Raw genomic sequence first — 26,627 nt, 5'->3', positions numbered from 1 at the left:
CGATATCAGGCTCGTGTATTTACTTCTTGAAGTTGCAAACGAATCATTTAATTACCCAAATAACAAACGAGAAAAACGCATTTGAGAATCAACTATGAATTACATAAAGTGCAAGTTGCATTCTTCAGACGCCTATAAAAGCGTTAATAATACGAATTCAAGCAAATCCTTTTGCACACATATTTTAAAACATTTATACATTAAATAAAATGTAAACAAATCGATTTTTTGAAAATGAGAAACCAGCAGATACCCCCTTAACCCCTTGCACTGCAACATCGAATCAGACTCGTGATGAAGATTTCAAAAAGGATCTATTAAAATGTATGATACTAATTTCCTTTAAACCGAAATAAAATTCTATTTTATCGCTACCAATAGACTGCGGATCATCATTATACAAAATAAAAATTGTTTGCATCGACTGCAAGTAATAGAAACTAAATAAAATGTTATTTCTTCCCTTGACAATTTTAATAGACGAAAAATAATATATTGACATCTTTGAATTTTGGTAAACTTCTTACAATTTAAAATTTGACCCACTCAATTTTGCTGTAAATGCATAAAATCTGCAGTGTAGTTATGAATATATAGTCATTGGAGAACATGTACAAGCACACAATAAATATAAACTTCCTTCTTCCAAGAAATGATGAATAACGAAGGAAATCTTTATCGCTACAACCGTAAAATAAATCGTAGTGCAAGTGATTAAAGTAAACGTGATATGCGTAGACGTACAATAAATATAAATTTTTCTTTTTCTTTGGTTAAATCATTGAGTATAAAGAAGCCCTTATCGTTGTAGCCGTAAAGAAAATCGCACAGCAAGGGGTTAACGGGGAAGCAAGATCATTACATACAGGATGACTCGACGAAATGACAGCGTTACGTGTCGAAAATTGTTCGGCCGAGAAGTACGTGCGAACGATCGTGGACGACCGACCCGACCATCTTTGGTGTACAAACAGCCAGACCCCAGGGTCGTCTCCGCGACAGCGATATGACCTACGGGCGACCTCGGACCGAGAATCGACCGTCCTCCTTTCGTCATTCCACCTCGTGATATACCGAAGTTTCTCGTAGAGCGCCGCGTGATCTTACGTGGAAAAAGCGCGGAGAACCGGGACGAGTTTCACAGACATCCTCGGCCGGTTCATCTGCGCGCGCGTGTCCTTGGTCGTCCAAGGATCCTTTGGAGAACCACCATTTGCATCGTGGTCCTCCAAGGAAACACGTGACTGGTTTCGGAAATTCCAGCACCGGTCGAGCGATTTTTATAGCGGGCCATCGTCTTAAATATCCCAGTGACCTGACACGCGCGACGATCAGGTCGGCAGCCATATTCTGAACGCTCTGCGGATGATTCCAAGGGTATAGTGCCGATCGGTACCCGAGCATGTTCTCGAAGACGCGCAAGTACGTTCACCTTATTATCGCTCGAAAGTGATGACAATTTTTATTTTCGTCCCTGGATAACGTCGTTGCACGTCTCTCGCGACGCGCGCCTGCGTACAACCTTCTGGACGTTTCTCTTCGGCCCGATTGTACAAGGCGAGCCTGATTTTTCTTCCCGATAGAATTTAAAAAATCGATCGATTAAACACCGTTGAACGACACGAGGTTTACCGCGTTCCGTTTTCACGCGATCGCAAATAAAATGCGCTCGTGTTTGCTCGTCGAACGCATCTGCATTATATTTGCGTCGCGGCACATGGACGCTGAACATATTACGACATGGTTTGAGAAACTCTCGATTCAGAGTACCGTCTACGATCATTTTTCCTGGCATTTATAGATTTATCAGAAATCCTCGAGGTCGATGAAACACTAAATTTTTGCTGATGTCTTGTTTAGTCGCGTAGAATAGACGATCGATATCGAACAAAATGCCGTATGCCAACGATCGTTTTATTAACCTAATTCAACCTCTGGACGCGGTGGGACGGTGCTCGAGAAAGACTTTCGTGGTCACGGACGAACCGACCGGCTGGTTTCTGGTAAATGTATCCATCCTTGTCTTTTATCTTGTGAAATTCGAGCCGTTGCGTGTACTTCGCACGTTCGGTGGCTCGCCATAATTATCGATGAAGTCTCGGATGTAAAGTATCCATCGAGCAAAGATGTAGTTATGTTCTCGGTTAACGACTTTAATTTCGACAAGATCGTGAAATTTCTCGATCGCTGGTCCATTAATCTTGTATCGGTTACCCAAAAAAAAAAAATAACGACTCATTACTCGGCGAAAGAAGACCACGGAGCAAGCCTCTTTTAAGGGCAATGATGATCCTTCTATAAGGGAAGAGGTCCGAAACACCGGAGTTCGTTCCAAGGAAACTTGGGCGCAACCTCTGCACGGTTCACCAACGCGCTCGAGAACGTCCTTGGCGCTCAGGGACACCTTAAGCAGGCGAGAACGCTCCTCCGATCGTCAGCGTCCACGAATTAGGTCGAGAGGAACGCGAGAGGGGTGGGAAGGCATGTTCTCTCGCAACCATTCGATGTCAATAATAATAGCGCGAGTCTCGCTCGCATAGAGTTTCCTTCTTCCCTTTTTAACCCTGCCGGTATTTGATATTTCTTCGTTTGATGGCCCGGTTTCCGGGAAGTGCGAGCGATTTTGTCGAGTTTCGCGGCTAGTCTGGTTCACTTTCGAAATAGCATTGGTTAAAATGGTCATCGTCTACCTTGGTACACAGAGTTGGACTGGCTGGATAGTAAAGTTTATGGTAAACGCGGATTCAGCCCTGTTTGCGTGAGCCGATCGTCGCGATAAGCTGGAAGCGTTTCTTGGTTCGTGAAAGATTGCCCGTTATCAGAGTTTATGTGCGACGGATTTACATAGTTTGTCGTGAAAGTTGAAACACTTTCGACGGTCTACGCGGCTTCGTACTTTTAAATATGCCGATGAACAAAGGGCAGATGGTGTTTTTAAATGAAATTCACCGATTTTGTGCCAGCAAGATGTATCAATCTGACGTGTGCTATCTTTTGTTTAGCTTAACTAAATCTCAAATTCTATAACAGAGAGATTTCACTTGCTCCAATCGGTGAGAACTTCAGTCTCTTTCAGTGTTTTCGTGTAAAACTTTTTAAAGTATTCGAGCCAGAAAGAGAAGTCTCACCCGCGTGACTGTACGATGTCAATAATAATAGCTCGACTTCGACCGTGCAGAGGTTTTCTTCTTCGTGTTATTCCCCCACCTGTGTCGCGGAGTCGACCTTTCCAACTCGAGTTTCTGTGGACTGTGATGCTTATGTTGACCTCTGTGCTACCATTATTGTTCCTATTTACACTTTTGTAGTATACCTCGTCTTCACACATTTTAGTTGGTGCCCCCCAGTGTGCATTGTTTATACTTAGGGAGTACGCATTTCTAACGGGTGTTACAAATTTTAGTGGGAGTTAAAATTATTATAGTTTGTTACTCTAAATAAGAGAGTCTAATTAAAGTCTCTGCTCACCTTACCAGTAATTCTAGGATAACAATGCTCAGAGTTAGGTGGTTGTTTCAGTAGTCGGCCATTTTTTAAACGTTTTATATGATGACACGAAGCAATTCATTGGAAACGAGGAATAGGTGTTCATTGTGCTCGTTCGAATGTATGAAAGTTTGAGATATTTCTTATGGTTAGGGCCCAAAATAAGGCCCTACAGCAGATAGCGAACTTATTATCGTTTTGTAAGTTTGAGGTATAGAGACTCGAAACTCATTGAATCACGTAAAAAATATTGGTTATCAAATGTCGAAACGCATTCAGCATACCAAAATTAAAGTTCACAGTTTATTTTTTTATGAATATTGATAGGTTGCCGACTTCGGTGAACTCGTTCTTAACTATTCCCTTTTCGTTGTATAACCTGTAATCGGTCTCCCAAGAACTGGCATTATCGTTGCAACTAGTTATAAAAACGTTTGCAAATTAACTCTTTTTCACTAAATAACAGTTTTTTTAACCTGTATGATAAGGAAGTCAGACGGGGACAGTGTTTATTTCTCACAGGAGTCTGGCACATTTCTCACAATTACTAAATTTACAGCATATTTCTCGCTTTTATGATACTATCTGTATTCGTTCATTCAACTTTACATCGTCTGGAACGTCTCAGACAAATTTCAAGAATCTCAAAAATCAGCAGCGTGGATCTCGACGCGAATACTAACGCAAATATCTCTCTCGTAAGGAAGGCTGGGTTAACGTAAATACAATTATATACCGTGATCTGTGTAAGTACTTGCAGCCAAGCTCGGGCACTTCTGAAATAACACTATTTGAAATATTATTTAAAATATCATGTTATTTTATTTTATAATTATCTGAAATAATTATTTCAGATAATTGTGAAATTGTTCTTGAAAATTATATCATTGTTGCATAACATTTCGATGATTATTTCGTTTGGCATACTTAAAATAAACAAATTTCGAAAATAAAATATATTATATACGATATAATATATTATATGAATATCTTATAATATACTATTTCAAATTTCTATTACTTCAAATAAATTATTTCAAATAATTTCTTATTTCATGTCAAATAAAATTTGTCCAGATGTGCTTGCAGCCTATATTGCTGCATGTAGGGGATGAAATAGGACATCAATCCGAATGATTTCTTCATATTTGACTTGGGAAGCTTATTTCAGCGACCTGTGACACCATATCTCGAGATATTTGTGAACATATCATCAATAAATACGGTACCCTCCTCTTTTCCGTAGACATTCCGAATTTGTTCTATCGCAGCTTGTAGCCGGGGGGGGGGGGGCGGCGCTGAATAGAAAATGTTATCTGTAACGGAAATGGTGCATTTTAGTTTTGAGCGGAGCAAACGTCACAAAGTTCGAATAGGACAATAACAATAACAACGACCTCGGGTAGAGTAGAGGAGGTGGCAGCAGAGGACAGTTGGAGATGGAGGACGAAAGCGCGCGCTCGCTAGCGAAGAAGTAGGACGCCGCTACAAGGTTCCCTGGCAAGCATTTAACCTAACCTAACCTAGCCCAATCTAGGCGCGGACGCACACGCTCGCGCGCGCGCGCGCTTCTATCTGTTCCCCTTTCTGCGCCGTCCTTCCCCCTCGGAGTCACCGCATTAACCGCGGCAACCCCACCTATGCTGGTCGACCTGCTGCACTCCGCTCTCTCCCTCTGGCCGTCTCTTTTTCTCCTTTGCTATATCCGTACGTTTCTACTACGACGTCTCTCTCTCTCTCTCTCTCTCTCTCTCTCTCTCTCTCTCTCTCTCTCTCTCTCTCTCTTTCTCTCGCAGACTTCTGCTCGTACTCGACAGCGGTATTCACTGTACTAGCACGCCTCGTAGTCGGTCAGACATCCTTCGTCCTAACCGTAAATGCTTGAAAACTGGCTTCGCGTTCCTCGTGTCGAGCATATATGCGACTCTAGCGGTTCTCGCACGGTCATAGAACTCTCGTCCGCGAAACACGTGGTGGCACCAGAGCTGCCTCCTCTCGGAGAAAGCGATGAGAAGAAGGGTTGCGGCGATTCCAGTCGCCGGCGTACCGACCGCGCTCTAACCGTACCCAGGACTCGACTTTGAGTTCTCCTATCTGCCTAACCACCGAAACCGTTTTTCCCCGATAGATGAACAACCTTTGTTGACCTCTGCCGTTTCACCACCTGTTCGAAAAGAGATCGCAGTGAGAGTGTCAAGCAGAGTGTGTTCAGTGCCGAGTGTCTCGAGCCAAAGAAGCGAGTACTTACGGACGATCGCTCGCAATCGGCTTCGATCGTCTACGTCCGGCTATCTCCGGACCCGGTGCCACCCGCAGAAAGAAAGAACCGTCACGACCGGCACGCAACCACGTTCGGTGAAAAGTGCAAGTGGAGTGTGAACGGTGCGTGCGACGCGTGTTCATGCCACGCTCGGCGGCCCCCTGTGTCCACGGTTTTTCTCGTCGCGAGGGCTCGTGTTTTACGCGGGTGCTCAATTATACTCGCGAACCTTCCTCTTCGCTTGGACGGATACTTTTAGGAAGATGTGATAGTCTGCCGCTGCCGTTTCGTCGTATACATGTGGAATGTATTGTACGTACGTTGCACACTTTACTGGGAATCTTTGTACGAAACCACCTCTTTCAAATTTTCCGAGAGATCGAATTAATGTATTTAACAGATGGCACTGATACCGCACAAAAATTATAAAATATTTTCTCTTTTAGATTATAATGAACCTATCCCGTGACCGACATAGAGACCGCTCGCTACATCTCGTGTTTCATCTCGTTTCGTGACAGTGATCATTACACTGGTTCGGAGAAAATGCTAGTGGCGTGGGGTTATTTAAAGAAAATTTTTCTGTTGCTTCTCGGACGCGTGCCACAATTATTTTTAATGAAAGTGTCGTCTAATTTGCCGTGTCCTCAACAATTATGCCTATGGTTGCTTAGGTACTTCAAGTAATATTTTCTATATAAATTAGATTATTGCGGAACACAGTGATGTTTCTTCATTTTGTGTGAATGACACGCCACGTACCGCTATTTTGCAGGTGCATTCAGCACACATCGATCTCGTAATCAGATCTTCGATATTTAGTTTTTAGCAATGGAACTGTTTCCAGTTTTTCTTCTACGCGTGCTCGTTCATCCAGGAGATTTCAGTTACCGTTTGCCAGCCGGTTTCGCTTTCTCCTTCGCTTTCGCTATCGCTCCAGCTAAACAGTTGGTACGCTCTGTTACTATTTCATGCGCCCGTGGAAAGTGTGAAAGGTACAATATCCTGGTGAAATATGAGTCCTGTATTGTGCTGGTACCATACTGGCAGAATCTACTGTGTCGTCCTATCAAACTTTTTGAGCTTCGTTCGGTAGTCGAGCAACAACCCTGGGTAAATTAATTTAAGCAATTTTATTAAATGCTAGACATGAAAAAAAAGTTCCTGTCATAATTAGTCATACTTTAGAGGTATATAATTTATTTCTTTTTTAGTAATATTATCATGAAAACAAAACAGAAATAAAATAATCACTTTGGACATGATAGACAACATCTATTGTGACTGTAAGTTATATGTTCCCTAGTATTTGTCATCTTTCATTCCATATTGTTGATATAAAAATTGTCAATAAGTTTATATTAAAATTGAAGATCAATGAAAATCTGAAGCTCGAAGAACGTGTTTGTTGAAAGAACTTTTAAATTTTTATATTCTTTTCTTTCAATAAAGTAGTACCAATAATTTATAATTGAGTATAATCGAGATAGTTTAATTTATAATTTATAATCAATTTATAATTTATAATTGATTTATAGTTTATTTATAATTTGAATAAGTAATGTAACTTTCATTTTTCAAAAATGTGTTTACCATGCTATAAATTGCATTGCTGTCTTACGAGTGAGAAATGCATATTTTTTTCTAAGTATTGTAGAAAAGTAAAAGAGTATTTTCCTAGTAAAAATAATGAAGGTTTATGTAGTATTAAAAGTGAAAAGTAGCAGAGTTGCGATTTCTATTTCGTTTTACAACAAATACGGTTACGTGAAACAATTTAAAAATTGCATTCGTCAATCTGTTATTTTAGTTATTGTTTTCAGGGGTAGAACAAAAATTTCGTTTAATTCCCATTTTTACACCAGCGTGTACAAAAACGTATATTTCCGCGGAGCTGCGGAGACTAAACAAGTCCGAAAGGAATATATCAAACAAGAGAACTGGGAGAAGGGTCGATTAAGAAGAATCGAGGTTCGCGATAATCCTTGTGTTCTAATCGAAAGCCTCGAAGACGCGAGGGAGAGTTCGAGGGCTTTTTAGAATTGGTACCGCGAAACCTATATCCGCGTCTATAAAGTGCAGTGAACGCGAGCGGGTGCAACGAACTTGGTCTCCCCCCCACCCTGTTGTTTTCTCTCTCTAACGGCGACCTCCCACTCTGACGCGCGCGAGCTCAACCCTCCTCCTCCCCGCCCCCTCCTTTTCTCTCCCCCCCTCCTCCTCTTCCCCCTCCTCCTCTTCCCCCGCCGTCTCTCGTGGCAAACGAAGCGTACTACACGCGTAGCCGCGCAAATTTCGGCCGCTTTGGCGAAAGCGTTTTCCGCGTCTGCTTTCGCCTGTGTTTACGTTTCATTCGCCGGGCCAATTACGACTTTGAACGCTGACATTTTTCATAATTGCGAGCAGACCGAGCTGCCGACGTCGAACAAGTCCGCGAACGGGGGAATGTTCGACAGTGATTTCGTTTGTCGCAACTGCTACTTTGTTCCGATATTTTCTTCCACTATTTTTTTTTTTTTTTTAAGTAAAACTCTGGAGGTAATTTTACATGTATTTTGCGTCATATCATTTTGGTGTCTGTTTCCTCCATTTGTAATTGCATCTACTTGTTAAATTCATGGGCCATTTATGGTTCCCGAATTTATAAAAATTTATAGAGAAATATTTCACAGCATTTTTATGTGGTTTGACGTTGTAATTTCTCAGATTAGTATCTTTGGAGTGGGAATCGTCAATTGTACGCACATTTATATTATCGGTGGACTTCGGATTTTTATGGAAAACAATTTTCTAATTGTTTTTGTAATAAATCTACTAAGCTGAAAATAATATAACCATAATCTTAAATTCTTTTAATGTCTCCTCCGTCTCAAATTTCACCGACTAATTTTTATCATAAATGCACGAGATCCGCAATCTAATTATCAGCAACCATTGTCTTCGTTGGTCCATATATTTTCATTGTTATAGTTAAGTATGCAAAAGCTTTTTTTGCAACTATTGCGAATTCTTTTTATTAGAATATCTCTTTACAACCACTAAAATGATGAAAAATTAAGAAAAGCATAATTTGTTAATAGTGTTTACTTTTTCGGTGTGCCAATGCTATTGGAAGGTGATAGCCGTCGAAATTTCTGAGTCGAGCTATTTAAATTCTTGTGGTTGTTCTAGACAGATAGGAATAAGTTTTATGATCCCTTTCCAGGAACTACGAAATATCAGTATGCTTTGGATCATTTCAGCCAGCAACTGAGTTTTATGATTTCTTTTGAAAAATAATACTTCTACCTGGCGCATGTAGATTTCTAAGGAAAAGAGAAAGGAGAGCAATTTAGATGATTCGAGGAAAGAAATTGCTGAAGAAAAGTATAGCATTACAAATAACACAGTAACAGAATTACAGAGACCCAATTACTGTACCTATAATAATTATACTTATTTTTAAAGCATAATGAATATTTAAAAAGAGGTATATAACATATATATATATTAACTGATTTTATTGAAAAAATTTAATATCTCTTTTTTAATATTCATTATGTTTTAAAAATAATTATAATTAATACAGCCACAGTAATTGGGTCCCTTATCCTACTATCTTGGTTCCTAATAAACGATGTAGTCAGTTTAATATAGTTATTTACACAATCAAGTTGATTTTTATTCTATCAAATAAATGCCAATAATTTTTAAATCTCCATAAGAATACCTTGAAGAATTATTGACCTTGCATTATTTAATTTTGTACGATTTTCATATTACGTGTTCTTTCTTTCTATATGCAGGAATCTAGAGTTAGGTGTCTCGTCAGAAAATTTGCGATAAATCGATGACCCGAATGTCGCGAGGTTGCTTCGCAAGACCTTTAAAGGTTACAATAAAAGAAGAATAGAGATGGAGAAAACAAGAAACGTCACAAACATTTAAACTTAGATAAACGTTTTCTGAGCATTTGAGAGAAAGAATTATGCCCTATACAAACTTTATGTATAAGATGCCCAACCTAGACCTTGCGCAGACGAAACTTATAATACGTTGTGCCCAATTAGTATTCTTTGAAGTACAGTATTTACTCTATATATGTCCCAAATTCTTAGCTAATAAATCTTCTGTATCTTCTGTGTCTTCTGTGTCGATATACATATGTCCCTGACTAGACTCGTCGTTTGGGCATATGTATATCGAGTAAACACTGTATAACTTCTAGGCACCGTTGTCGGGTCTTTGCAGAAGTAGATCTCCATTACTTTCTGTCGGTCACTGGATGCAAAGGGAATGAAAGTCTCCGAAATAACGAAAAAGATCAAAGCGTGGTAATATTTAACAAGTATCATAACGTATCGTTATCAACAACAAGTATCATTATGCTTCAAAAATAAGTATAATTATTAATATAGACAAAGTAGATGGTACCATCACAGTAATTGAGTCCCTTACCCGGTCCACAGAGAAGCTATTCTAATGCTAATTTTGAAGATTTTTACCGTCACACAATAGATCCACTTTCAGTGAGTGCTATCGAAAAAGAGCATGCATCGGTTAATACAGTTAGCAAGACTGCGATTTTCTAGAAGTGCATATTGGAAATTGATTTCGGAAAAGGTCTGACTTTCGTGTCTGCAAAGGTCTTCCGCAGCGAACGTATTAACCCCACCGCGTGGTCACCTTCTATTCTAGTGCGAGTATAGCGAATACCTCTTGCTGAGGGTAATCGTAGAACGGACGCGCACGCTTGCAAATGCTACCCTGGGTTATCCTCATCGCTGGAGTATTCTCACTTCTGTTCGAAATTTAACACATTTAACACATTTTAACACATTTTCTTCTGTTTGAAGTTACCAAGCATTAAAAGCAATTACTACGCGTTGCCTTATCAAATTTTTTATTATTATTACAATGCAATCTCAAATAGGAAAAGTATGCAATAAATTACAAAATACTTGTTAGTAATTATGTACATTTCGAAAAATAATTGGAAATTAAAAAAAAGGATCAGAATGTCGTGGAAAACTAGGAATGAATCGACCAATTTATGGGAATGTGGGAGACGCACTTCCACACAATCGTTGTTATAACTAATGTTTCATAAAATAAATTGAATCTAAGTTGACATTCTATAAACATGTCTAAACATGTTTAATTTTACTTCAATGAATGCATTATACGATTTCATCGTATTAATTAATACAAAGGTAAACTTTTACCGTTGAATTTGGTAATCGACGAAGTTGGTACACACTGCTTGCAATTACTACAGTCAGTATACTCGTTATGGAAACAGATCAGATAAATTTAACCAATTTGTTTACACGCTGTATTAAGCGAAACGTCGTTATCGTAGTCAGAATCTGAATTCTGCCAGTTGTTTAATTTGTTAATCAAGAACGACTAATTAACTCTCGCTTGGTGTTTGATTACGTTTTAACTATCTATAGTTTCTTTACTTGACGAAACTTCTTTTTATTGAATTATTAAATGATACTTTTCCATGATAATTAATTAATGAATTATTAAATGATAATTTTCCATTCGAAAATCTGAATGATTAGGAATTGAACATATAAATAATTATACAACCAAATATTGTATTTTTCTGTCTGTATGGAATAATGTTTTTACACCTACCATAAGAAAGTTGTGCAATTTTTTCACTTCTAACTAGTGTAATTATTCTTCAGAATAATGTAATAGTTCAATGAAACTAACAATATGGTTCTTGGGAACGAAATTATTTTCAATAATTGTTTAACTATTGAATTGAATTTAAGAACATCGAACATTTTTTTTTTTATTAAACATAATTACGTAATTGGAAATGTGTTGTATAACATACATTGTAGGAAGTGCAGTTTTTAAAAACCATAGGATTTTAAAACTTTACACTTCGTCCTGTTAGCTTTACCAATTTGCATTAACACTTGCTTACTTGTTTTATCAATTTGCGCTAGTACGTTGTGGAATGGTTTTAGAAGTGCCAATATTGCCCTTCATTTGGTATTATCGGTGAGAAGTTTATCGAGCAAGTTACCTAATAACACAAGTTCAAATTAAGAAAAAATTACTTCCACTTTTACTTAATAAAAACAGTATCGTTAATTTGTGGTAAAATGTATTCTCTATAATATTTTACGAGAAACATATTCATATTTAATTTTACGTTTAACGAGTCGATGAAATAGCTTTTTACAATTTGTACTCTTTGTAAATAATCAATGGAAATGAGAATTTGTATAAAAATCTGCAATCTAATCGTGATTTTCTTCGTGCCGCATCAACTTCGGAGGTCACGGCGATTTCTTCTTCTTTCATTTGTCACATAAATTTCAGACTTAACTATTTCCGCGTTTGAATGAACAAAAAGTAGAGATGTCATTATGCAACAATTGACAGCATACGATTATGCAAATTTTGTTTTCGTACGTTAATTTGCAGAAACGGATGCAATACATTGTCAGAGCGTTACTATCAGCTGATTTTGTTGACGGACAAACTCGGTGTCGGTGATTTATAGACGTGTGCGAAAACCCGAAAATGTCGGGTCGGGTCGGGTCGGGTCGGGTAGAGAATTTTATTCGGGATCAGTAATATTCTCAGGAATCCTGATCTATTCGAGAACCCTGAAATTTTCGAGAACCCAACTCGTCTCGATCTTCCCGACCTGTGTGCTGACCATTGGGTACTCGACATTTTCGGATTCTCGCACACCTCTAGGGATTTCTGATTCATCAAAACAATGTAGTACGTTTGAACCTATGGGTGGAACCTATAATATGCTATATTGTTAAGGCTAACAATAAGGGCTATGTTGTTATTGCTAACTCTCAATGTCCAGATATTTATTAACTTAAGTATTTTGGCAGATTGTATGCGGAATATCTCGACGTTGACCTTGAACGCTGTCGTACGAAGTGCGAGCATTCTTATCGTTTTAAAGTTCGGAATACATAGATGTAAAAACAATAGAAAAATTTAACAGACTATGAAAAATTCTTATTTCGCTGCCCTTGAAATTTCTGTTTACCAGAAGTTTAAAAACGTCTTCAGGATCGTACAGAGTTCGTCACGCGCAAAATTAAGTAATTAAACAGATACTTGTCCAAAGATATCTGTGCAATGAATCAAAGTTACCTTGTGTCGTGAAAACTGGGTGACTCCGTTAGACAGAGTTCGGAATCGTTTATGCAATCCGTCTAATTACACAGTCGGTGCCTACAACTCGCGATATAAACATTTGTGTACACACTGTTATGAAAATGATCGTATAGACGCGTGCCCCATACGGTCTCTATTAAACGTCCTTCAGTTCGGTGATATTTATTTTCTATTCAAGGTCCAAGGAAACTTATTAATTTTCTATGAAGCGATACACAACATCATAATTTTCAATTTTGATGAGGTTCCCACGTCCAGTTTTAAATAGAGATCAACAAGGACTGGCTCCTGTTAGTTTTAAATGTACATACAGTAATGATCAGTTATTATGTCAACATAAATACAATTGCTTCATATTTTATGCAAATAAAAAAAAATTAACGATAAATTCTTCTAAACTCAACATAAATTTAAAAAAGTTTGTAAACATTAAATTTAACCGAGACGAAATTTTAACTTTTAAACAAATAGGCTAGTTTATTTGCTTATGTTGTTTTGCAATTTTTTAGCCAAAAATTTGAATTGCTTGTAGACATCGTATTTGCCCAATTAAACACTGTGAAGTTATTTCTATTTTATAACCTCAAGCATTCCTGTCAAGGATAATTAATAATTATTATTTCGGATTGATAATAATAACCTCTTACATTTGGAATTTAAGTCGGATTTGTTCCTTTAACACTTTACCTAGCGAAAATTTACATATTAGTAGATTTCTGAATGACTATACTTCATCAAGAACGAGCTATAATCTCTTTTTATAAATGGTAATCCTAAGATGTATTGTGTTACCGTGAGCAACTTGTTGATACGATTGAAATTGTTAGTGCTGTTGTCAAGTTGGTTAAGAAATATTTAGTTATTGATCATAGTTGGTTAAAAACTATTAAATAGCCACCGATAGCTATGGTTTCAAGAGACAATGGAATCTATTATGATAGAATATTGTTATTACATTTAACAACAGAAAAATTTATATTTTCTGTTATAGTATTTAACGTTTAAAGTAAACGCGAACTTACGAGTGTAGAACTCCGTTTCCTTTAGCAAATGATAACAACCACCAGTAGCTTTTATGAGGACAGTTGCGGAAACATCGTGAGCTAAGAGGTTAAATATCATAAAACAAAGTCCAATAAAGGAGCTGAAAACTCATCCGACGAGTTAGCATAAGTGTATTATACGAAATCGCGACTAGGCAATTGGTGTTGGTTAATGAAATCAACACGGTGGAATTAAAATTGATCACAGACAGCGATGTAAGAAATGCATAGTGATTGTCATTCTTTCAGTGGATGAGAGTGAACGTAATAAAGAAATTAGATGTCTTACAATATGTCTTAGAATTGTTTGAATTAAATTGAAACACGACGAAAGTGGATGAAAAGAATTTTTTAGCAGCATATGAGGGTGAACTGGACGAAGCTTACCACATATACTTATAGACCAGGCATAGGTATAGTACGTGTATAGGAAAAATCGAGAATCCAGTGAAGAAAAAATAACGGGAACATGTGACGTCACAAGATAATTCCAAAGTGGCTAACACGACAGACCGTCATTGTAATACTTTAATAAAACATAGAATAAATATTTGTATCCCAAATATATTTATATATATTTGCAAAATTCTTTGAAATTATCCTGTTAATTCTTTTCGTGTACTCTGCACACGACGCACAAAGATTATACATCTTTGGAACCTGTGGAGTCACGTATTACTTTATCTTCTCTCCAAGGAAACTTATCTGTGCCGGGTCCAAGTATAAGTATATTTGGTCTAAGGTGATGAGGGTTCCAAACGGAATCTGTGAAACATGAATATTATTCATTTTCTACAAGTCAAAATAAAATACTCTCTTCTATCTGCGACGAATATAAATTTTCTCTCTCGTCTAGAGAATTTATGAGGACAAAGAAATTCTGGTCGTTGCACCAGCGGAAAAAAATCGTACAGGGATCGAACAGGGTGGTGGTACACGAAGATATCGTCGCGCTATCACAGATTTAACTCTAGCCAATTGTTAATCATAATCATCGGTTACTTTTTCTTGTCGATCCCGTTGACATTTTGCAATATGAATCGCAGAGTAGATCAAGGCCGGCAGCATACAGCACCGAGCCGAAGGGCACAGGAAGCGCTTACTCATGGTAGAAATATTTGTTGTTTGCTTGCAGTTTGAACAAGATGCACGCGATGGAAGGTGCCGCTGGTAACGGGAAGAAGGTAGACCCAGCCGACAAGACGAGGGAGGAGGACTCGTCAAGGGCCTCGCCGAAAGTCCCCCAGAGCCAGCAGAACGGAGCTGCTCTGCCGGAGGAGACCGCGGCAGCGCCGACGACCGTCGAATGCCTTCGTTCGACCTCCATAAAGAAGGAACCCCTCTGTGATTCGGAGTCGGAGACGACGACCAAGACAACCCTATCGTCGGTAGAAACCGCGCAACAGAAACCCGTGGTGTCGCGATGCGCGAAATCCGAGACGGAAGGAAGCGGCAGGAAGCGAAAGTCCACCGACGGACAGTTGTCCTCGAACGGGAACCCGGCGCCGAAGAAATTCTGCTTCGAACAAAGGGAACAGTATATATCGACTTTGGTTGGCTGTGAGAAAGTTACCGCGGAAGAACTTGCTGCGAGGGCTGATCAACTTCGCGCTGAAGTACAGGTAAATACACACACACACACACATATGTTTCGATATCTCGAAACGTGGCCGAAACCTGAAGACACTTCCGGATCTAATGGAACATTTGTGATTTGTAGTTTTCAAGGTCGCTGATTACGAATCTGATCTTAAAGTTTCTCGATACGAACTGGCCGTTCCAATATGCCGGACGGGTATATCGTTCCATGCGACCTTCGTGAGTTCACGATGCCGCCATTTTTTAAATAATCGAGATTTGTAATTTCTTCATTTTCTTGTTTTTCGATCAGCAGAAGAGCCGGAATCGTGGCAAAAGTCAACAAAATGTCCCTTAAAATATATAACTCGTGTAATTTTTATTATTTTTGTTTGAAAATAATAACTTGTGTATTTCAAATACTCATAAATATGCATGCAAATGGTTTAATAGTTCTTGTGAAAAAAATTCCTGAACATTCCTCTCTCTCTGTCAGTACCGGAATATGCGCGACAGAAACGAGACGCATCATGCGACCGGGCCCTGGCGGAAGCATGGGGGGAATAGCGCGGTAGAAGGGGAAATTAGAGTGGGGGGACAAGATTTGTACCGCATAGTTGGGACTAATATGATCACCTACGAGTCTCTAGGAGAGCGTTGCAATTTAGAAGTTGCTCTAGATTAACGATATGCCAGACTATTATAACAGTTATTATACTGTAATATAGCAATGTTCCGATATAAAGGGTGTGTCACCTAAGACAAGCCTGAATAACTGAATAACCCGAAAAACCTGTACGAACCGTCTGGACAACCCGTCCTGAATAACTTCTACATTTTTTGAGATAGAAACAAATGTATCCGACAAAAGTTGTTTGGTTTCGAGGGTCCCATTACTTGGGGTACATACATTTATGTCAACATTTTTTGTAGCCCTTCTCGAGACAATTTCAACAATATAGTCATTCAAGGCCATAAATGTAAAAAGGGAGGAAAAATATAAATTCACTGCAAATGCTTACGTCATGGGATATTCTCGGCTTTATTAATGAAATCAAACTGAATGTTTACTACTAACCAAATAACTGTTTTCTGAAACATTTCTTCCTATCTCAAAATATATAGAAACTATTCGAGTGGCTTGTCTTAGGTGACTCACCCTGTATATGAAACATTGATCCCCATTACACCGTGAGTGAAGTGCAACATGATAGGGGATTGGATATAGGTATCAGTGAGACAATAATTCTGGCTAGTTTTAATTATTCTTCTATGAAACTTTTACCAACAATATTTGTGACAGCTTTGTGATTGAAATAATACCAAACATGACATCATTCGAAGTATATTGGCTTGTTCGGTTGACGATTCAGTAGAGCCTCGATTATCCGAACCGATGATATCGGAATTCACAAAAAAAAAAAAAAAACACACAGTTTAGTCTAAAGCGATCTACAAAGGGTCCCAAAAATGTTGTACTTCATTGAAAGAGGAGGTTACTGGGGTCATTTGCGGTAACTTTTTCCTTTGCGAAGAAGTTCTCCGCGGCTTTGTTTAGGAGGTATTAACGAAAAACATGGACCACTCAGAGCACGGTTACAGCGGAGGGATTACGCCTCGGCGACGGATCCCATTGAGCGCAACGTTGGCATTGGCTGAGCCGGAATTTGTCCCGTATAGTCGCACTGTGATTGGTTCGTGTTTTTCGTTAATACCTCCTAAACAAAGCCGCGGAGAACATTTTCGCAAAGGAAAAAGTTACTTCAAATGACCCCAGGAACCTCCCCGTTTACTCTATATATGTCCCAAATGCCTAGCCGATAAAAGTCCCAGAAGCCTCGATCGCCGAGGAGTGTAACATAATACGGATCGGGTATATCGATGTGAGACCAGGAGACCGACTACATACTAATCCAATAATAAAGCTTCCTTATTTTCATTATTTCCTATTTTTACTATTGTCCTTTTCTACGTTCGGCGTGGTTCAAAGAAAATAGTATTTCCTGTCCGATATATGTCCTTGGCTAGATCCGTGTTTTGGACATATATCGAGTAAAGACTGTATTTAGGATAAAATTTATGAAGAATCTATAAATATGAAAAGAATAGCAGTACCAATTTGCTCCCGAGTCTCGCCGAAAACGCTGGTGTAGATGCATCATTGTACTAAAAATTCTGAAACAATTGAAACATTGTACAGTTCACGTTGAACCAGAGAAAGTGACGTAATGATTATTGTGGGGGCTCACGTTGGGCGGTGTTTTATAACGGACACGTTGCTATTGTGCATTGGGTACAGTACATGGCTTTCGACAATTTTGGCTGCGACGTTGGGCTTGTCATCGCCACTTAGATGCAGTCTCGACCATAAAACGTCTAAAACTCCATAATTAGTCTGGTCTCTTGGGCACAGCGCGACTAGGTGCTTGAGGCCATAGCGCATATAATTGCCAAATGTGGGGGAAAAATTAAGGTTCGGTCGCCGAACATGTGCAGCCTTGGCGAATCCTTGGGCCCACTTCAAGCACCTAGTTTTTGTTACGCCCACCCTCAAAATCTCCAAAAATAGGGATAAAACGCTAAAGAGGTAGGGAGGACCGCCGGAGTATTGAGTTCGGTGACTCGCGGTCCTCCGGGTAGATTGCACTTAGGCACCACTCGAAACATCTAGTTTTAGACCTACCATGCTAGGAAACGTTGTACGCGATCGAAATATAATATTGCCCGAAAATTAGTATTTTCGTTTGTTCCCACCAGTAAGGTGGTTCTTCGATCTAGAAGTTTAACTTAATCGGCACACCCGGTGGAATACATTCAATGTCTGAATGATGACGACGGGATCGACCGCGGACAAGAAACAATTATTTTAACTCTGTCGCCTTCGCATTGACCAAACAAAGAAAATGTAAAAAATTCGCTTCGTAATTCGCAACAGAGTAATAAAAAGAATATCTGGGCTACCAATTTATTCGAAGTATAATAACAATACGTTTTCCTTTCTGTTCGACGCAGGCCTTGGACGAGTTAGCACGTGCCAAAGAAATGGAATGGAACGAGATCCTAAGCATGAGGAAACTCAAGGAGGAGGCGTACCTGAGAATCGAAAGAAGGCGGCAGGTGATGGGATTCATGGAGGGCAATGGTCAGTTAGCGGACACGTTACCTCCGGCTAGCTTATCGCTTGGCCCTGAATGGGAAAGCAGCGGGAACACGACACCCGTATCCAAAGAGAAACTAAATTTTGGCTCGAAAGAGGAGGACCTGCCCGAGGAGAGTTCTCGGGACTCGCCGGCTTTCAAAAAGGAGAAAATTGGGAAACAAGCGTCCCAGCGACAATCAACGCCTCCCAAACAGGGAGGAGAAAATGGCCGGAAACAGGCCGAGGCGCTCAGCCCAGAAAATAGACAGATCGGCGAGGGCCGGCAAGGCGCCATCGTCGACGTTAGGTCTATTATCGCTGATTACAGACTGAGACATCCAGAGATAGTGCCGCGAAGGTAATTCCTGTTCGTTAGATCCGCTTAGGAGGGTTGTAATTCTTTTATGCTACACGTTCAAACTGCGAACAACCACCTTCGTGTTAATGATTAAATGAAAGCACCATTACGTACTTGCCAAAGCTTTTCGATGTTTTACTCCTGCCTTAGAATGGTGTTCCAGCAAGTTCTCTGTAGTTGTTTTCCGACCTCACACTTAAATCACAGTTTACGTAACTATCGGGCCGGTCATTTCATTCGACTAAAAGAGTTCAAGAAGCAATTCCTACGATAAGCCTTAACTTTGCCTTTTTTTATTACAATGACTACATTTTTGATCTTATGGATTTTTTGAGAGGTGATTGTGTTCGGCAGTGTTGAAAGAATTTAATAACATCAATATACTATTTTCAACAGATTAAAATTATTGAAGAAAGAAAGAAATGCCTGGACTTTTGTCTTTTGTAATTAATTCAGGAAGTTTTTACTTTGAGTCAACATCCACTGTGACGATAAAAATTATAAGATATAAATTATTAATTATAATTAGTAAAAGTAATAGTAATAGTAATTATAATACTAACATATAATACATATATCACAACGTATACAAGCAAACGTACTAATTGTTAAGGCATTTTGTTTGACCCATATTTTGATGTCGCAGGGGTCGCAGAATGAGAAATTCGGTGAACGTCGGCCTTGGAGCTGGCGGAGCTATGGTAGAAACAGGCCACAATGTTGACTCGAGACCATCTAGTACGGACTCTTGTAAAAGCAATCCGAACATGTCTGATCCCAATAATTCCATGAGCTTTAAGGATGTGCTTGTACAATTTGCTAAGCTGAGTCAACAACAAGGTATGTAAGAATTAATACGATTTTCTTTCTCTGTACAGTTTACAATTGAATTTCCATATTTTTTCAAATAATAACGATTAATTGAGTACACATAGCAATACATAATTTGAACTTCAAATAAATTATTTATTTTAAGTGATTCTCTAGTATTTAATTAATTGATTAACTGCATCAATTAAGAAGAAAGTATGAAGTTGCGATAAGCATTAAAGAAAATGTGAGCCGCTCATTTGCCAAATCGAGTAACTCCTCGCACTATAATATCGAGTCAGACTCGTTATGAGGATTACAAACAGAATTAAATAAATACGTATGTTATTACTTTCCATTAAACTGAAATGAAATTTTATTTTTTTTTTTTATTGTCGATGTGTAATCATATACAATACATATAAATTTTCTATTTCTTCTAGGAGATTATGAGTGACAAAGAAGTTCTAATCTCTGTAACCATACAATAAATCATAGTGCAAGGGGTTAACTCCACTAAATGAAAAATAAAGAACATTGATAAAATAGTATTTTAATTTATATATAGTTTGTCGTTTATTAAATCTGATTATTAAAGAAATTTATTTTAAGCATGAGAAGTTAAGCATGAATCAAGTGCTTTTGCAGTGAAATGTACAAAAACTTGAATGATAGTTAACTGTTTTGTGTCCAATGTTAGATAATAGTGGTGTTGCACTGTTATAAAAGTTCGGTAATAATAATTTTGGAAATTTTCAATTTTTTACAGGCGAACCCGTGAAAACGCCTCAAAATTATCCGGACGTGACGCTTCACCCTGTTGCGCCATCCCCAGCACCCCAAAATACACCACCACAGCAAAGCTGTTCATTGCTCCATGGAATTCTCACGAAATCACAATCTCCAAGACCTACAACTTTTTCACCTACTTTAGCTAGATTACTCACCGCACCTGAAAGAGAAAGGAATGCACCAACAGCAGCGTCCATGCCACAGCAAAATGCGGCAACCCAGCACCTTTTGCAGGCATATCAAGGCTCTAATCCGGTTTCTATTAGCGACCTTCTGTCTTCTTCCAAGGTACGTTGCCGTTCCATAAAATGCAAATTATTTATATTACAAATTGGTGGTTGTTTTAGGATGACTAATCTTTATCGTTTTTCCTTTTCAGGCTCGAACTGAAATAACTATAACACCTGTCGTCAACACCCCGGTACAATCTCATTCAAATAATTTAATTCACGTGGTAAGGAGGATATCGGTGCAGTAACATATTTTGAATCGCGAATGGTCCTCGACCGTTCTATAGAAATTTCACTTATGTATACGAGTCTAATCACTTGCGCTGACAACTAATTTACAGATGCGCGTACGATTATTGTTAATAAATATTTCATGTATGAGTGATACGACCTAGCGTTTAAAATACATTATTTTTAGATTTATTCATTTATTTTCTAGTTTATGAAATTTAATATGGTTTTCCTTGAAGAAAATTTAATTTTGTTATTCTATCATAAATCTCACAGTAGCGAGTATGTACATTATAATAATCTCATTATAATAATCTCGACTCTAATTTGATTGTAATATTATTTTCAGGACGATGTTGAAGAAGAATCTGCAGTGATCGAAGACAGAGAAACGCGCATTTCTTCGGGTGGAAGGGATGCAAGAGAGGACAGAGACAGTCCCCCACGATGCCAAGGGTGTCATGAACGTGCAGCGCAATTCGTATGCGCTGGCTGTGGAAATCAGTGGTACTGCAGCCGTGAATGCCAAGTAAGATATGCCATTCAAATTTTAGTACACTTATTAGAGTATTCCCGAGTTCTCTTGAGTTTTTTTCGATTCCTCTTGAATCTTCTTGAAATTTTGAGGCTTCTTTGAGGCTCCTTAAAATCTCTTTCAATGTATTTTGCAAAATACCTTTACACTTCACGAATCTACGAAACCATTGTGTAATAAATCTAACAAGTTCAGTATAATGACTTGCACAAATTTTCGGAATGTTACCAATGCAATTATTCATTTCAGGTTGCTGCATGGGACGAACATTCGGAAGTTTGTTCTGGCTAAAGAAAGGCGTATATCGATCCAAAACCTCGTACTCGCGGTATCGAGTGAAATACCTATTCAACTGAGAATAAATCTAGTCAAAAAGAATGGCCAAGAATATACGTGTATTGAGTACGATAGAACGAAAGAAATGCCGTTAAGAGAACAGTGTATATTTTTAAGGATCTTCAGATATGTTTAATCTGTAAAGAAATAAGTTTTATTTCATCAAAGATGGATCGAAGAGTAAAGAATGAGAACGTATCGAACTTCGAGAGGTCCAACGAGGAGGGACAGAGATCAGATCGTCGTAGTTTGAGTTGAAACGGTCGTTGCTTCACTGTAATCACCGCGCGTTGCTTTTATTCGGTATTGGTATCGAACGATCGAGAGTCTTTACAAAGATCAAGAGAGTATTAACCCTGCTGAAATTAAGCATTTAATGTGTATCTTCCAAAAATGATAAATTGTTCAATGAATTCCTAATTATAATTCGCGTTAAATATAAATGTATGTAAGATCCTTATGTATCGGATACCTTTTGTTATATTTTAACCAATGTATGGCGTACAGTGTGTACGCTTAGTTGAGGATTTTCAACTTTTTCCAAAGGAAGGAAAGAAGGGAAGGTAGCTATATCTCGCAGTGCTGTACAAAATTTTATACATATTAGCAGGGTTGTTCAGCATCAGATTTTAAACAAGAACAGTGTTAGTGCCATGCATAAGATTCGTTTCATGGTCAGCTTTGCAGTCTAAGAAAGATCTAAGATATAGGTTATTTGAGTGTCTTTATAATCCTATCACTTCATTTCGTTTCTCTCTCTCTCTCTCTCTCTCTTGTTTCTTTTTTAAGCAAAGCCTGCATGCATTATGATAAAAACGACGTCGCATTCGACGATCACAGTGCGAGATACATATGGACACTCAACCTTCATGTATTTTTGTCGTTCATTCAAGAAAGGCACGTAAAATACGTACCTAATACCATATTTTATACCATATTTGTTACCAACGTATAAATCTAGAATTAACGAGACGTTAGCCTTAGTGTAGGATTAAGCTATTTTTTCCCCCCTTGAGCTCTTTCACTTGTTCGTTGGTAACGTATCGACACGATTTAAGTTCACTTTCATCTTTTTTGTAAATTAGCATGTTACCTAAACGACAATTGTCCCTGACATAATCTGTAGTCCAAAGTTCCTACAGGTAAACGCAACATTATATATATTTTTCCCAATTACGATGCAAACCAAAATAAAATAAAGTTTTTAAGCGCATGTCTGAATCTTTTTATTACGCTTGCCACTATGTACATGTATTTTTACCAAAAACATTCTATAATCTAAAGATAGGTTGGTAGACTGTGAATCTTTGTGCAAAACAAAAATTTTATGCAACATTACAAGTCACAGGAGCCATATAAAGGTTTGTTTCTTCTTTGAATGATTTTCATATATTGATATAATGCATTGATGTTCGTAAATTCTTTTAATCTGTCTACTGTTTCAAATTGCATCTATTTCAGTTTTATCAGTAATGCATAAAATCCGCAGTCAGTTCATAAGTAATATTTCCTATATGAAATTGGAGGATCATCCAACTTTCGTAGTAGACATTAATTGAAAAAGGAGACAAGGAGGCGTAGCCTACTCTAAGAAAAGATAGAAGACAAAACAATTAAAAAGTGCCTAACATTTGCTTCGCACGAATACACACACCTGCTTGTGTGTCGCTATACTTACTTTTATGAAATAATGAAACTTCGAATTCAGTGAAAACAGTGTTATAATGCATATTATTTATATACTTTCAAAAATTTTGTACAATGCTCCTGTCCATAAAACTATGAAACTTATATTATTCTTGGTAATTGTGCATAGAAGGTTCCTCCTCACCGATTTTGATAAAATTTAAATATGTTGTAAAACTAAACATATTGAACAACTTTTTTCTATACATGTAACCGCCGCTCAGCCATCGGGTGCGCGTCCATTTGAGAGTAAAACTGTTGCGAGTTACTTTCGAGAGTCAAATTCGTCAGTGCTTTATGTATTTTGCATGAAAGGAACAGCACTCTCCGACAGCGCTATCAATAGCGTGTACATTGAAGAATTTGACTCTCGAGCGTAACTCGCGACAGTTTTACTCTCAAATGAACACGCACCCTTAGTTTGTGAGATCTTCGCGAAAAAACTGCAGTTAATACTGCATTGAATTTTGCCTATACGTACACGTCCGTGTCGCTCGTATGTGTCAGCATGGTGCGACCACTCGCCAACTTTTTCTACAGATACATATACCGCATGAACTTTTTAAAGCAAATGATGATGAAGAATCCGTCAAACGCGTCTTCTACAATGTTTAGATTGAAGGAACAGAAGCGCCAAAGAAATGGCCCGTGATTGGCCGAAATTCAAACTGATATTTTCAGGAACTTGAATGTGATTGGTCGAAAATATTGCGAAACTGGGACACCCATGCTAATATTTGAATCCAGAGAATGGTAGTTAGAATTGTCAAAGAGAGGACTTAAATCAAAGCCTATTTATTGAACTTCAAGCACATATTTTAAGAGAAGGAAGAAGACAAGAAAAAAAAACGTGTGTTAAAAACAGACTAATCATAGTTAGACACAATCTTACACCATATTATATACTTATAAACCCGGCATAGATAATCTTCTTTAAAGTAGATAAAGGAACTCGTGACGTCACAGGTTCCAAAGATGTGTAAGCTCATCAACACTTAGACCATATGAACCTGTAGACACGGCACAGATAATTTTCCTTAAAGAAAAGATAACTGAATTTGTGACGTCACAGCTTCGAAAGATATACATATATGGTCTAAGGACACTATACAATGGAGGAACCAAAATAGAAGAAAACCATGAAAAGAAGAAGAAACGATCACATAGATGCGTTGAGATAAGACCCGAAACCCTGTACACGAGTACGGTCTGCCTACCACGCGCAAGCGAGGGAAACTAGCCAAAAATGTTAATTTTAAGAAATGGAACTTTTGAAAAGTTCCGAAGTAAATTTCAATTAGAAATCCGGAAATAAAAGTTGACAGCGTTCGTTGTATGTACACGTATTCGAAAACGGTACAGTACGGTGTATATTTAAATTGATACTTACAAAGTGCTGCTGAAGATGAGCCAAAGTAACCTAGCTTAAGGTAGGCCAAGGAATTTTTACATAATCCTTGGTCTACTTTAAGCTAACTAAAGGTAGACCAAGGTAGATAAGTATAGGCTAGGGCAGCTCTGAAGGACCTGTGGTCAAGTCCAAGGTAGGCAAGAGGTCAGGGAGGTCAGGGCCCGACTATGATTACAGATTCGGACATTGCAAAATCAGTTTTGCATGGCGCAATAAACACTAAATTGCGTTGAAAAAGCTACTATCAACACGTAAACAAAATCATAAGTACAAATACCTCGTCTTTTACCTTACGGGCTAATGAGGCGTTCGATACCTTGTACATACACATTGTGTATGTCTACTAAAGTCATAGAACCACTACGTTGCGGGCGGGGGGGGGGGGGTGAAAAAATAGATGTTAGTGACACATAGTGGTATGTTCCCTACATTTAGCGGTCATGCACCACCATGGCCAAGGCACACGTCGCTACGTTCAGGTGAAGTTACACTAATTTACGGCATCGCAAGTCACGCCAATACCATGGCTCTCATCGTATTAGATGCTAATACAATGGTCACCATGAAATTGTCGTGCGTACCGCTACAGGTGACATAACTTAATACTACGTCTTCTTTTTGCGTGCGGTATTTTCGTACGACAATGGACACACTTGTTCAATTGCTGGAACGGCAAACGGGTCGTGTGTTAGGGCACACCGCGGGAAGTTGAACATAGTAATGTGCACCGCGATTTTGCGTTATCTGCGACCTGTGAACGTACCCACACATTTCTTCGACGTAGTGGTCCGGTGGGCGTATGCCCCACGTTTTGGCGGTATCAAAAGCACTAAAGTAATATCAAAATACAATATGGACAACTGACAGTGCAGTCACTGACTGTCGAAGTAGCGTGCTCAACTTTACTGACGCACTTACATAGCTACTTTTTTAAATGTAAGTAATACAATTAAACATTTTGTATTTCATTGTTATCGCGCCGCTTAGGCCTGTTCGCAATCGATAAAGACAAGCGCTATCGCGCCGTTCGGTGTTTTTCGACCATGTTCCTTCCATGACCCCTGGGACTCAAACGGTTAAGACAACGCGTTGGTATTTTTCGCAACACTAAGAGAGTCACGGCAACAAATTCTCGCAACGCTAATTTCTCAGACAGAGATGGTGTTTCGCGGTCCATTAATTGATTCGCGACATGCAGTGAGAATGACAAAGTCTACTGATGGAGAGGTCCGGTTCCTCCAATATCTCTCTTTGTTATTGTCAAAAACGGTTGATAAGCAAATTCTATTCTGTCTCAATAATCGTAATCGCGAATGCCTACACCATAGCGGGCAGCTGTTTCGACTGCGGAGATCACTTTTGCAGTGGTTCGTTGCTGCTGGAACATGGGCACCTGAAATGTTGAAACACTCGAACGCAAACGCGATCCTTTTGCTGTGCAACACTAAGTTAACGAACAGAGAACTTTAAACTCTTATAAAATTGCTATCTCTTAAATATTGTTCCAAGCAGCAATCAAACTGAAATCTAATCGGAATCACGGACTATTTCATTCGCAACGAAGTCAATGGAAATCGTGA

At 38.6% G+C, this 26,627-nt stretch overlaps 1 protein-coding gene across 2 annotated transcripts in view; it reads left to right on the top strand.

The window, feature by feature from the left end:
- LOC143363491 (uncharacterized) overlaps window positions 1–23,163 on the top strand; it is a 53,261-nt gene extending 30,098 nt beyond the window's left edge. For both annotated transcript variants that reach the window (XM_076804066.1, XM_076804072.1), the window contains 7 exons: window positions 15,077–15,563; window positions 18,532–19,016; window positions 19,663–19,856; window positions 20,596–20,906; window positions 20,998–21,072; window positions 21,429–21,608; window positions 21,864–23,163. In XM_076804066.1, the coding sequence (XP_076660181.1) occupies window positions 15,077–15,563; window positions 18,532–19,016; window positions 19,663–19,856; window positions 20,596–20,906; window positions 20,998–21,072; window positions 21,429–21,608; window positions 21,864–21,905 (1,774 nt within the window). In that variant the 3' untranslated portion in view covers window positions 21,906–23,163. The remainder of the gene's footprint in view (window positions 1–15,076; window positions 15,564–18,531; window positions 19,017–19,662; window positions 19,857–20,595; window positions 20,907–20,997; window positions 21,073–21,428; window positions 21,609–21,863) is intronic.
- The last annotated feature ends 3,464 nt before the right edge of the window (window positions 23,164–26,627 follow it).

This window comes from Halictus rubicundus, chromosome 2, assembly GCF_050948215.1.
Source record: "Halictus rubicundus isolate RS-2024b chromosome 2, iyHalRubi1_principal, whole genome shotgun sequence".
Lineage (NCBI taxonomy): Eukaryota > Metazoa > Arthropoda > Insecta > Hymenoptera > Halictidae > Halictus > Halictus rubicundus.
This window is presented reverse-complemented; position numbering and strand designations above follow the sequence as displayed.